Below are 14,085 nucleotides of genomic sequence, written 5' to 3'. Positions count from 1 at the left end.
GGCCCTTCTACGAGTGTCTCCTCTATGAGAGGTCAGGAGGGTGGCCACGTAAGAAAGAGCCTTTTCTGCAGTGGCTCCCCGTTTGTGGAATGCTCTCCCCAGGAAGGTTTGTCTGGCACCTTTATTATACATCTTTAGGTGCTAGACGAAAATGTTCCTCTTCATCCAGGCCTTGGGCAGATTAATATTCTATGGCCTTTTAAATGTGTTTGTGGGAGGGGGCATTATTGTTTTGCTGTGCTTTTATTCTAACTATTTATTTGTGCTTTTATCCTGTATTTTTATCTTGGGCGCCCTGAGATCTTAGGATGAAGGGCAGTATATAAATTTAATAAATAAATTTATTGGATTGGTTTGCAGGCAGAAGCCTCCATGACAAGCATCGGTGGTGCTGGATGTTTCTGTCTTTTCTCTAGTCATGGATTAGGAAAAGTTTTTGTATCAAAAGTGTTCATAATGCAGTTATAAGGCAAAAGCTGCTATGATAAAGTACCGTATTTTTCACTCTATAGGGCGCACCGGCCCATAGGGCGCACCTAGTTTTTTTTTGGGGGGGGGGGAATAAAGAAAAAAATATTTTCCCCCCCCCGGCGCGGGGCTGGGGAAGCCTAAGCTTCCCCTGACCCCAGTCCCCAGAACAGGCTGCTATCCGCAAGCCTTGGGAGCCCTGCGGGAGTTCCTGCCGGGCTCCCAAGGCTTGCGGATAGCTTCCTGAAGCCTACATTCACTCCATAGGACACACACACATTTCCCCTACATTTTTGGAGGGGAAAAAAGTGCGTCCTATAGAGCGAAAAATACGGTAAGTCCAAGCAGCAATATAAACTCATTTTTTTTACAAAAACTACTTCTAATATGCAATTGGCTTTCTCCACATTTTAGTTCACACCAAACAAAACACATTTTTGTGGGTGTTGAGCTCATTTTATCCATTCAAAAACTGGCCAATGAAGATTCCATCCCAAATGAAATGATCACACTATCATTTAGATTATTATTTTTTAAAAAAATATGGATACTGACAATTAAAACAGTAGGACCAGTGAAAGACTCACAACTCTCTTTGCCTAAAAGAACTCTCCTGGATATCCCAAATCACCCAGTAATAAAATTAAATGTCTGGCTAGTCTGGACTTGCTCAAATGAAGAATGCTGTAATGACAATATTTTTTAACACAATCTGCCCCAAATGAGCCTGTTATCTTAAACAACATGGCCTTATATGCAACTTTTATATTTCCCCCTATATTAAACTTTTTCCCCCAAATGTTATTCTTTGGGCTTCTCATCATTGACTCAAGAGTATCTTCCCTTCTGGACCTCATGCGCTTAGCCAAGCCACTGCTAAAAAGCATCTTCTGAAAGCTCAAAGCTCTGGTAACAATGCCCAGAGTATTTCAGATACACAGAGATAACTGTTCAGGGGATTGTGGATTGCTTGAAAACGCAAATAACATCACATAAAAGCATTGCTATTTTTATTCTGGAAGAACATACAAAGTAAAATTTGCACCACTGTGTCTAAGGGATCCAGCCAGACAGCATTACAATCTTCCTACAACTGGTTGGCAATGTCTCACGTGAGCAGTTCTAAAAACACAAAGAACTGCTTGATTTGGACCGAATATTTTTATTTACTTCTGTTTCCATAAACATCCTGCAGGCTCAATGGACTGATACACCTTCAAGAAAGCTATATGTAACTTTGCTCCACACAAAGGTGCAGCTTTGTGATAACTTACCATTGTAACTTCTTTTGCAGTTACACATACTGACTGTGTCACTGTGCCCTGTCACTTTTATTTTCAGTCTTTATTCAGCAAAAATTTCAATAAAAATAATTTCTTACCAAATATCCCGCAGATCACGTACGTAAAGTGCATGAATCGCCTAAGCTTACATTCCAGGTGGCAAAGACTCCAAAATATGGAGAGTTACACTGTAGTGAAATCAACGCCTTAATGTGTTTGTAAAGTACAGTGGTACCTTGGGTTAAGTACTTAATTCGTTCCGGAGGTCTGTACTTAACCTGAAACTGTTCTTAACCTGAAGCACCACTTTAGCTAATGGGGCCTCCTGCTGCTGCCGTGCCGCCGGAGCACGATTTCTGTTCTCATCCTGAAGCAAAGTTCTTAACCTGAAGCACTAATTCTGGGTTAGCGGAGTGTGTAACCTGAAGCGTATGTAACCCGAGGTACCACTGTACACTTATTTTCATTTCCTACTTCAGAAAGGAAACATGAAATGGGCTGTTTTTCACCTTGCTCCTCAAACTGACCACAACAGCAAAGCAAAAGCAATGCTATATAAGCTGTGAGAAGATGGCATTGCTGGCAGTGCAAATTCAAGACAAGGCCCATTCCCCATTCTGAATCCAATGTCAGCCTTCTAACAGAAGAGTCACCTCTAAGCACAATTCAACAGTATGCACTTCTGCTCAGAAGGCAGGGCCAGAAGATGTGACAATGGTTCCCAGGGAACAGTCCAGCAAGATGGAACTCTCGCTCAGCTACTGGAGAAGGACTGTGCAAAATCAAAACTAGGGTCCTATGAGTTTGAGCCCAGAACTAGCAGCAGCACAGGAGCATCAAGTGAATCCACCCTGAAGAAGGAGGAGGAGGAGGAGGAGGAGGAGGAGGAGGAGGAGGAGGAGGAGGAGGAGGAAGAGTTTGGATTTGATATCCTGCCTTTTCACTCCCCTAAGGAGTCTCAAAGCAGCTAACAATCTCCTTTTCCCTTCTTCTCCCACAACAAACACTCTGTGAGGTGAGTGGGGCTGAGAGACTTCAGAGAAGTGTGACTGGCCCAAGGTCACCCAGCAGCTGCATGTGGAGGAGCGGGGAATCGAACCCGGTTCACCAGATTACGAGTCCACCGCTCTTAACCACGCTGGCTCTCTTGCCGAGTTCCTAGGGGACACCAATGGCCAGCAAACCTTTCAATGCACCCTGATGTGAAGAGGGCGTGCAGCCACCATATCTTGCAGAAAAAAAGGAAAGACTCTAGCTGGGCCGTCTATGCCTGCTATTGAAGAACCACTAAACCACTAATATTCAGCTTTAGCCACTACACTGGCATCCTTTTTCTCTCACGAGCAACGTAGTCAGGGAAAAACATATTTTTACTCCCTATAGAACATTTACCACCAATACTGAGCCTACAGACATGCCAGCCTAGGATATTTTAACTCTGAATTCTCTGTGTGGACAGTCTTACCTCTGTCATTGCCCAGTGATATGAAAACTGATCCAGATCTGTCAAGTAGATCTGGACCGGGGAGAGCTGTGTTTGGCTTATGTGTGGCCTCCCTCTGATGCTCTGCAGGTTAGTCAGCTCTTCTCGGGAGAAGCCTGGAAAAAGTTGAGAGAGAAGCCCATTAGGAGCAGACCCCAGAGGGAATTACCATTCTGCTATTTTCCATCTATAATAAAAAAATACTGGTTAACAACTCATTAAAAAGATTTTATCCCACAGTTCATATTTGTGAAGTATAAAGGGAAATATACAAGACCTGCGGTCAAAATCAGAATGATACTTAAACATGCAAACAAACAAATCTTCAAACAGGAAAGTATGCTAGCAGTATTACACCCTGGACACGATCCAAGTTAAGCACAATCTCCATTAGTTTCCATGAGACAGCATTAAGTATGTGCTTACAATCGCATAGATTTCCATGGGATAATTTAGTAAATTATTAGCTTTAGCCAATCCTTAGAATGACTGGGATAACTACTGCTTAAGTTCCTGCTGGTAGCTTGTGCCAGACAAGTAGAATTGTTGTTCCACATCCCACTTCTTGAGCAACTGAGCTTCCCATGCTTTGAAGCATTCTTGTTTCAAAAGCAGTTCATCATTTGGCTACTGCTTAGGAAAGCTTCGTAGGGTTTATGGGATGAGTTTCATGTGTCTTTGCATCCTACCCCATAACTCTGAGGGCCTGGGTGTTATTCAAAACTAGGGGAAATGACTTAACTGAGCCAACTATTCATTACTAATGCTCAGTTTTAATGACTCACTCTCACGTTTTGCCATTTTAAAGACAAGTCTGGTCTCACTATGAAACTTTGCGAGTCCTAGCCACAACTAATCAGAAGAAAACCCTATTGAATTCAACAGGGCGATTACTACTAGGTGAGTGGATTCACAACCAGACTTCTTAACAATTAGGTTTTAATAGTGAATTAAGCTGAAATTAAAAACAATACTAGTGGTAGACAAACGTAAACCTTCAAACAGATCTGATGCTAACCTCTATCAGTGGTTTAGGGTATTTAAAAAAGTTTTTCGTATTTGAAGCGTTATATAAAAAGACTGTGGTTGTGTTGTGGCTGCACATTAATATTTGTATTGTAGATGATGATGGTCTGAAGCAAGCCAGGGAACAGTGTGATTAAGCGGAAGGTATTAATAATATTGACATACAAGGGCATGAGAAGAATTACTTGGGCAGGACAGGATTTTGGGCACACAAGAAAGAGGATCAAGGACTAATGAGGCTCTTTGGTAGCAAGGAAAGTTTAAGAATGGAGGGGATGCTGGAAACACAAATAAATTTACTATGACATTCAGGAGCTACTGGTCCTCTGTCTCCATAATCCAGCCAGCTTTTATACATCTGCAAGACTGGTGTACAGAACCATACTGGTGGCAGTTATTTGGGAAATTCTGGAATACTGCTGAGCTTAGTTATAGTTCTAGAATACTGCTAGAATACTGTTGAAACAGTGGACTCACCACTATAACAAAATAGAAACTTTACTGGGAGGTAATTGGGAGTACAGAGCAAAAGGATACCTGCCAGGTCTTGTGGAAATAAAACATCTCAAAAGGTCTTAAAACAGAAAACAATGCCAGACAGCTCCAGTGGTGCCCGCAGAGAAACTGCCCAGTGAAAAAATGAAGGCAACTGAAATCTGACAGCAGGTAGGTGAATAAAGCAGTCACAGAAGTGCTTGATCACTTATAATAGTCACTTCATAAATTCTCGCTTTTATGTTGATGATTAGCCATTGTTTCTATAAGGCATTACAGGATGCTCGCCTTCAATCTACTTAATGCAGCATTTTTTCCTAAATGAAATTCAACAAAATTATGCTGAAATAAAAAATAATAATATTAAATTCACACAGATTACCTGTAAGAGTTGAAAACAAGAAGCTGAAGTAATCCAGATCAGTCACTGAGTTGCCTTGCACTGGGTACTTCCATCCCACAAAAGAGGATCTATTTAATTTTTTTAAAAGGAAGGGTTATTAGGATACATGAAAATTCTAGTCCGAACAAGATGTGATGGTAGAGGAGGGGTAGAACTGTTCCACACATGCCTGTCATCTCACAGCCCTTTTCCCTCACCCAACCACTAAATATCCAAAATATGCCTGGCTCAGGTGGTGGAACACTGCAGAGATAAGCAGGAAAGCAGGTCTTGTAACCTTTTTCAGGTGTTTACTAGGTTTTGTTTTCTACAAAAGGAAAGTAAAAATCTAAGTTGGAAAGAATGCAAAAAGTGAGCAAGGGATATTAATATGAATACAATGTTTTCAAAGAATCCAATCCATTCTTAATAACCTCATATTGTAAAAGTGATTTTGAAGCATAAATAAGGGTTAATAACAATTATATGCATTCTTGAATGAAACGTGAACACCTGAATTTTCATTGTATGATTGTGAACCTGCCAAATGGGGAGAAAAAGATGAAATCGTGTTGGCAGTTATTCAAAAATTTCTTTAAAAGTCAGGAGGGTAAATGAGCTCAAAATATTTTTCTAAATTATACTAAATCTATACCACAGTATATGGACTCTTCTTGATCAAGAAGGAACTAAAAGGTATGCCAAAACCAGCATCTAAAGAGAAAGTTATGAAAATACACAGGTCCCACTATCCAAACACTCATTCTGCAAAAATCCACTTATCCAAACACGAGGCATTAGTACCCAAACCTTGCTATACACACTGCAGAATCAAATATTCAAAGAGTTGGACAACTGTGCAGCACTAAAAACAAATAGACAGCCTTACTTTTTTCTGTTTTGCTGGTCTGTTGCAGCCATTTCACCAGAAACCAAGGTGGGGCCAAAATTCCATGGCCAAGACCACATTAGAAATTTCCCCATAGAAAGCAATGGAAACCGTTGACTGGTTATGTGAACGCTTGCCTACCAAACTATTTCCTAAGAACACAGAAAATGTGTTTGGATAGCAAGACCTGCATGCAAAACGTTGCCAAGAGTCCACTGGTACATCTCAAGGAACTGCAGATAGTGTCTGAAGACAATATTTAATAAAGGTGGCGCTGTGGGTTAAACCACAGAGCCTAGGGCTTGCCGATCAGAAGGTCGGCGGTTCGAATCCCCCTGACGGGGTAAGCTCCCATTGCTCAGTCCCAGCTCCTGCCAACCTAGCAGTTCAAAAGCACATCAAAGTGCAAGTAGATAAGTAGGTACCACTCCACGGGAAGGTAAACGGCGTTTCCGTGCGCTGCTCTGGTTCGCCAGAAGCGGCTTAGTCATGCTGGCCACATGACCCGGAAGCTGTACACCGGCTCCCTCGGCCAATAAAGCGAGATGAGCGCCGCAACCCCAGAGTCTGCCACGACTGAACCTAATGGTCAGGGGTCCCTTTATCTTTATGCCACCAACTGCTTGCTAATACTTGCTAACACCAACATGCTCAACCACAGCTGCATTTGTTGTTGTTGTTTAGTCGTTTAGTCGTGTCCAACTCTTCGTGACCCCATGGACCAGAGCATTTAGACATTGGCTAATCTGTTCTGCCTTCAACTAGTTTCTTCTGATGATGCAAAATTAGTTAAACCTCATCCATGACCCTTTATAAGGCTAATAATCACATTCAGCAATGTGATTATGACTAAAAGGTGTCACTTCTTACTCTACAATAGAGATTATATCAATGTCAGTGAAATACTGTTTCGTTAACTATGAGCTGCAATGTATCATGTTTGTGCTGCAATGCTTTGTAAATATGTGGTGCGTCAAATGTTCAGATTACCTGCATAAAGATAAAATACAGACTTTTCCACAGATCTGCTCACTAACTGCTTGGATCCACTTGACTAAAGTATCCAGATTATAATTTTGACACTTACACTGCCTAAACTTAATTCTAAACAAATATTTTGCACATAGCAATGTAAAAAACCCAATGGCAATAGCAGCTACGCAGTAGAAGAATCTATTATTCTATTTCAAATTGCTTAAAAAGCATGAAAAATATGAAGGATGAGGTTTAGAATACGAGTAATATAGACCTCCATTCAACACAGAAGACACACAGTGCCATCTAGTGACAATGTTAACCTCCATCTGCTGAAAAGGATTGGAAAGATGTGTCTGAATACACTGTTCCCTTGCTAATTATGCTGTTTTAAATGTGCATTTTATATTTTACTTCCTTCAGTGATGTTTTCTTTTGAAATGTTTAAGATTTTGTTGTTGTCAACTTTGCTGCGTTAAATAGGCAGTCTGTAGCTGACCTCCTTTGTAATGTTTTTGAAATCTTGAAGATAATATTTTAGTTTCCTGTTAATTATGTTGCTTCAAATGTATAATTTACACTTGACTTTATTCAGTAATGGTTTATTCTGGATTGTTTTATTTGATATTTTAATGGGTTATAAGTAACTTTTGTATCCCCCCCCCCCTTTTTCAATTTACAGCAGTATAGAAATGAAATAAAAACAGGGCCTGCATCTGATGGCCAATTTAAACAGTGGCGAATGCAAGCCCTGCAAGCTAGGATCAATGGGGAGCAGCCCTTCCCAATGTGCCCAATGCCAGCTCTGCTGCTTTCCAGCAGGTGCAGATTCACCTGATGTCACAGGTAGATGACCTGCCAAAAATGGCCTGTGGAAGAATGACCAATGTTGGATCAGATTTGCTGGATGAAAGTGGTTCTGCCCCTTGAGTATATATAGCTTAGAACAGGGGTCAGCTATTTTTTTCAGCAGGGGGCCGGTCCACTGTCCCTCAGACCTTGTGGCGGGCTGGACTATATTTTGGGGGGAAAGATGAACGAATTCCTATGCCCCACAAATAACCCAGAGATGCATTTTAAATAAAAGCACACGTTCTACTCATGTAAAAACACGCTGATTCCTGGACTGTCCACGGGCCAGATTTAGAAGGCGATTGGGCCGGATCTGGCCACCGGGCTTTAGTTTGCCTACCCATGGCTTAGAATACTAGAAGCAGCAATTTTACTTCCTTTGTGCGAAGAGCCATTTCAGTGAACTTTACATTTCCATCTTTGAAAACATCATTATTTCACCAAACAAAATGAGGGCCAAATAAAAATACCACTTTTTATTATGTTTTATGAAGAACAGTATGACAATTCTTTCTTCCAAGCATGTCTTTAATTAACGGCTATTTTATTCCTACAATATATTTGTAAAAGAAAAATAACCAGACGTTCCAGAGGAATGTACTGACCCAAGACCTTAAGGGGCTTCTGTTGTTTTCTACCTGGAAGAGGTCAGCTCTGCGCACAGAAAATGAATCTGCAAGGAGGTTCTTAGGCCACTTCTTCTGTAACATCCAAATAAAGTCCCAGGGTATACAGTCATACCTCGGGTTGAATGCGCTTCGGGTTCAGCGCATTTAATAAATAATAGGAAGAAGAAAGTTACCGTATTTTTCGCCCCATAGGACGCACCGGCCCATAGGACGCATCAAGTTTTTTTGGGGGGGAAATAAAGAAAAAAAAATGTATTTCCCCCCCAGGCGCTTGTGGGGCCGGCAGCGGGGAGAAGCGCTCTTCTCCCCCAGGAGCTTGTGGGGCCGGCAGCGGGGAGAAGCGTGTTACTTCCAGGTTTCGCCGCTTGCGCATGCGCTCAAAATGACGTCACACACATGCGCAGAAGCAGGGAAAAGCGACGCGCGTGTGCGCAGACGTGCTATCGCTAGTTACGTTTGCTTTTAGATGCGAACGGGGCTCCGGAACGGATCCCGTTCGTATCCAGAGGTACCACTGTATTCTGAAAGTACAGAAGGCCACCATCCTCCTGAAGCTAAGCAGGTCCAGGTATGGTCAGTGCCCAGATGGGAGAACCACATGTCTGTCACCTTGGATTCCATGGCAAAGAAATGCAGAATGGAGATGTAATGAAATCACAGAAAGCAACTGCTAAGCTCTCCTGAGGGAAAACGTCGTGGTGTGGTTTCTTTTATTTCAAATACTTATAACTCACTTTTCACCAAATGGTCTCAGGGCAAGAACAATGAAGTTAAGGTAAAAAACTGTGCATATTCCTCCAAAGTACTAACCACAATGATTTGAGTCTATTTTAACTGTAAACATATCTGGCTCCTGAAGAGGACTCAATGTTGAAATGTATTTGCTCTTTCATTATTAACATTCATATTTATATGTTTCAATGGGGATTTGGTCTCTATAAACCCTATAAAATTGCAGTTTAATCATTTATATATTTTGTTAATAACATTTCATTTTGTAATGTATTATTTGTAAAAACAGATTGCTACAGTAACTCAGTGGGGGTTTTTTAGAAACAGTATTTTGTCAGAGATAAGATCGTATTTTAAGCCTTCTAGGGTAGGGAATGTAAGTTTATTAAAACCACAATTAACAATATTTCAAAAGTAAAGCAGGCAACACAGAATCCATAACCAATCCAAGTAAAAAACATTTTCAATCAGCAACTCCCCTCGCCCCCTTTCCAAAAGTATGGGTAAAGACACGATGCCTGAATGACGGGCGCCCTTGGGACAGATTAACAACTAGCCTAAACCCACAGCAAAATCGCCAGCTTGCAAGATCTCCATGGGAGGGAGGGAACGCTCCTGTCATCGTTCCTCGGGAGCTTGCAAGAAGAGAAGTAATAGCATTTAGGCACAGTCAATGCTGTCCGTCACAACAGATTGCCTTTAAGAGCATGCCATTTTGCTGTGAGGCACATAGCAGCAGCACGACTGTCAAAGTGCCAGCGGTGTATCTTCCCTTTCGCTGGGACAGCAAGAGCCTGCTCCTTATATCATTGCCTCTCCAACTTCTTTCACCCACAATGAACCTCCATCCCTATTTTTCAACTGCATTTCAGGGTTTGAATATATCCCCCCTCTAATTCGCTTATTCCTTCCTTATGCAACTGACCCGTTTCATCTATTTTCCTGATCCTTCACTGCCGTCTCCTCCATTTCCCATCCACAGCGGCTCCCCTCTTTCCCTCACAATGGTTTCTCCACATCCTCTTCCTTACTTCATGTGCACGCACCTTCAAAATTACATTGACAAATTATGGTTTGAGAAGATGCAACACTAAGCTTCTCCTTCAATATTCAAATTTGCCCATGGAAAAACGAAACTGGATAGGTTGCTTACCTCATACGCACTATCCCGATAAGAGTAGTCGATAACTTTACCGACAGTTTCCCCATAATGCAGCAGCGGCTGAGAGAAGAAAGCAGATTGCCTGGTAATTGTGGCAGAAAATAGACCAGCTGGACTAAACATTGTTGTGATTCTTCTGGCAAAATAGCGACAGCACCATCTAGTGGATCTGGGGAAAAAAGAATCAGCAGCTAACATCATCTGAAAACCTCAGAATGGGGTGCTTTTTCAGCTGGCAGAAGTTTCCGCGCTCCACTCTAAACTACGGTAAAGGAGAAACTGGCTGCATCACCACAAGAGCCATATCAGGAAATCCCAGAGCAAGAGCAGGCTGAAATTTCACCTACTGTGGAGAAAGAGGGTGGGCTGTGTAACTGCACGGGGGCCACTCCAGAGAACCACAGCTACCGCTAGGCAACCCTACCCACTTATTAATGGTGTGTGCCATCCCACACACAAAGAGCCAGGGCAGGTGGTACCAAGGCAGTAACAGATTCAGCATTGTCCACCCCAAAGAAGTTATCTCCTGGAGCCCAGATTCCTATCACACAAGGTCCAATCAACGTGTCAAGCTGCATAGTTCAGGGACAGAGATTCCTCCCAGAAAGCTACGGGGAAATGTGACAGTGGTTGGCACTGGGAAGCAGGTGACAGGAACTAGCAGGAAAAAGACTGAGTGGGCAGCAGCAGTCCCTTGGGGGGCCTTGATAAAAGATGAAAAGACCAGAGTCACAATGACACCCATTGGAAACAGAACAGAATGAAAATGAACACCAATGTACAAGTCAGAAAAGCAGTTGAGAGAGAAAGGAATGGAGGGAAAAGAAGGCTCTGCTTGATGCTCCCACTGCAGATTTCAAAAAGGACCTGAGAGAAGCAGGAGCCCTTCTGAGTCTGTACATGGGGCTGGGGCAAGGAGTAAGGTCCCACCAGAACTCATTCACTTAGCTCTAGGAAGTTCCGGGTGTTGCTTGTGCACAGAGCCCAGGAAGAAGGCACACCAGCTAAAACTGAATGATGCCAAAGAACTATTCAATTTTCTTCAAAGAACAAACCCAGATCCAGCCAGCATCTTCAAATGGAGAGTGAAAAGCACATGTTTCTTCCTTTGCACCTGCCCAATCCGTCACCTGAAACCAATTTATCAAATTCTTGCTCCCTTTCCAGATTTTTTTCCATGATACAATTGAGAGATGGTTACAGGATTCCAATTGACAAGTGTGAAATCAGGAAATCTGAGGGGCATTTAACACGGTGTAACTAAAGCCACCAGAGACCTGAAGCTGGATCACACCAAAGGCCCATGTAGGTGGAGGGCATTAAAATATGGCTGTTTTCTTTTCAATCCTTTCCCTAATGATTTCTAGCATGAAATCCACCTTTTCCACAGCTGTCACACATTGCAATAGAGCAATATTGGTTTAAAAAAAGAAACTACTTTTTTGTAAGCAGCTTTGGAAGGGCTTTGCCTGGGAAAGCACATATAATTTTTAAAAATAATGGTGTGTGTGTGTGTGTGCGCGCGCGCGTGTGTTTATTGGGGGGGGGGAATAGCATTTTCTCCAGATTTCTTCTTTCCACAAACTAATTTGGCACATGTACTTCTCACTTCCAAAGAACACTACAGCTCCTGTGATGGCTTTCCATAATATGAAGGAAGCAGCCTATTATTATGAGAGGAGAAAGCAAAAAATAATCATCTGGGATTCCTCAGAAACCAAGAGTCTTTATTCCTTATTGCTAATTTAAGAAGTTCTGCAAATGAGGTACCGTAAATTCGAGGAGCAGCAGCTTGCAAACTTTGCAGGATTTCCTTGTTTGCCCGGGATGCAGCCGAATAAATAGTACCAATCAACTGGTCCGAAAGCTCGGCGTTTCTCAAACCAAGAAGAACAAGTTGTTGAGGTAGACCAGCCAGCCAACGAGTTAATACTTTGCTCCTGCTTCTGGTATGTGCAAGGGAGGAAAAGGCAAGGGGAAAGGAATATGTATTAGAATATGGTTTCAGAGAATGGGAAACTTGGTTTTGAAGAGGAGGAACCCCTCCGCCCCAATTCATCAGCCCATTTTCACATGGCAAATTTTGGCAGGGATTTCCTCAATGGAAGAGAGTGTCGAACTGTTTCTCAAGGTACTCACTGACAGTTTCCCTCTGTGGTTTTTAAGTGTACAATGTGTTTTTACTGTGGCCTAAGTTGATTTATTGCATTCATTGATTGACTGACTGACTGACTGACTGATTGATTGATTGATTGATTGCATGATGGCAGCCCCCACTCTTTCTCCCCCAAGTGTCCCTGGAATGATGCTGAATTGCAGGACAATTCTGTTCTATGGACATTTGGGGTGCGGGGGGTGGGGGGCAGGCAGTAGTAGCTGATGGGCAGTTGCTACCATGAGACAACACAAATACGATATAAAGGAAACGAAAAAGCAAAACCCATGGCCAGTCTACTGCCACTTGCAAACAGTAAGAAGCATCTGAAAACACTGAGAACCACCCTCCCCTCTCAAGCTAGAAGGTTCAAAAAAAGAACTTGCCCTAATTAAGTACATATGATTTACACATTTCCATAAGTGTTCAAGGCTGATCATATCATATATAAACAAACAAAATTACAATTTAAGCCTTCAGCATTCCTTTATTTTTAGTATTCCCACCCAATTCCTATCCCTACTTCTGGAGTGTTCTGTTCTGCACTGCCACACTTTTGATTCTGTTAGCTGCTGGAAATCATTTATTAACGTTAGGCAGGCACCCGCATTATACTGTTTCAGACACCTGCTTTTTATTTTTAAAAATTAGCAAGTTTATCCAGACATATAATTTAGTTATGTAGTCATACCTCCATTTATGTAACCCTCTGGTTACTTCAGGATGCACGAACGGCAAACTCAAAAGTATTTTATCGGGTTTCACCGCACGTGCATGCGCAGAAGCGGTCCTCAGATTGCGGAAACCTCAGGATCCAACCGGACCTCCGGAATGGATCCCGTCCGCAACCAGAAGTACCACTGTATACCTATTTTTAAATTCCACTGATTTCATTTGTGTATCATTGATAACTGTTTTATGTATGTCACCTTAGGGATTTTTTTATTTAAGCCATTTATATTTTTTTTCTAAACAACACAATTTTCTGAAGATCATCAGAACATGTGGCTCCTGGAGAAGCAGTCTGTGTAAATAAAACAGGTAGGAGGAAGGAAAGATTTGCATGGAGCTGGGAGAACACCCTACAAGTTGAGTGTCAACAGAGAATGGGAGAAGAACCTTCCTGCATGAGAGCAGAAAGGAGATGGTCTCGTCCGGAAGTGGGTTGGCCAAGCTTTCTTTGGGAGCAATGTCAGGGCAGGGACACTGGGCATCCATTCCCCACCTCTGCCAGGAGGATACCAAGTCCTTCTTCCTCCACAGGGCCACGCTTCAAGAGAATGGTCTCCATCACCAGCACACAAGCTGATGGACACAGAGCAAAACTCCAGGCCCTCCCCCCCAGCTACGCTGCTGCATCCCCCCCTCCATTCTCCCAGCATGAGTGAATAATATGAGCGCACGTGAGAGCATGACTGAATAAACATGGTACACATGTTTTTTGAAATGAAAAACAAGTGTAACCTCTTTTGTCCCAGTTTGGTGGGATTTTATTGAATACATAAAAAAAGAAAATTGACATTTGTCTCTTCCACAAGCCTCTCAAGAAATCTG

The 14,085-nt window shown here is 42.3% G+C and overlaps 1 protein-coding gene across 7 annotated transcripts in view; it reads right to left on the bottom strand.

Annotated features, from left to right (window-relative positions):
* Positions 1–14,085, bottom strand: part of TEX10 (testis expressed 10) — a 35,176-nt gene that overhangs the window by 10,168 nt on the left and 10,923 nt on the right. For 6 of the 7 annotated variants that reach the window (XM_077917632.1, XM_077917635.1, XM_077917631.1 and 3 more), the window contains 4 exons: positions 12,147–12,322; positions 10,368–10,545; positions 5,138–5,226; positions 3,217–3,350 (listed from right to left, as the gene is read on the bottom strand). In XM_077917632.1, the coding sequence (XP_077773758.1) occupies positions 3,217–3,350; positions 5,138–5,226; positions 10,368–10,545; positions 12,147–12,322 (577 nt within the window). The remainder of the gene's footprint in view (positions 1–3,216; positions 3,351–5,137; positions 5,227–10,367; positions 10,546–12,146; positions 12,323–14,085) is intronic. The other variant, XM_077917633.1, reaches the window with a different exon arrangement.

The sequence above is a fragment of the Podarcis muralis genome, chromosome 13 (assembly GCF_964188315.1).
Source record: "Podarcis muralis chromosome 13, rPodMur119.hap1.1, whole genome shotgun sequence".
Taxonomy (NCBI): domain Eukaryota; kingdom Metazoa; phylum Chordata; class Lepidosauria; order Squamata; family Lacertidae; genus Podarcis; species Podarcis muralis.
Note: the sequence above shows the minus strand (reverse complement) of the source record. Positions and strands in the feature narration are given on the sequence as shown.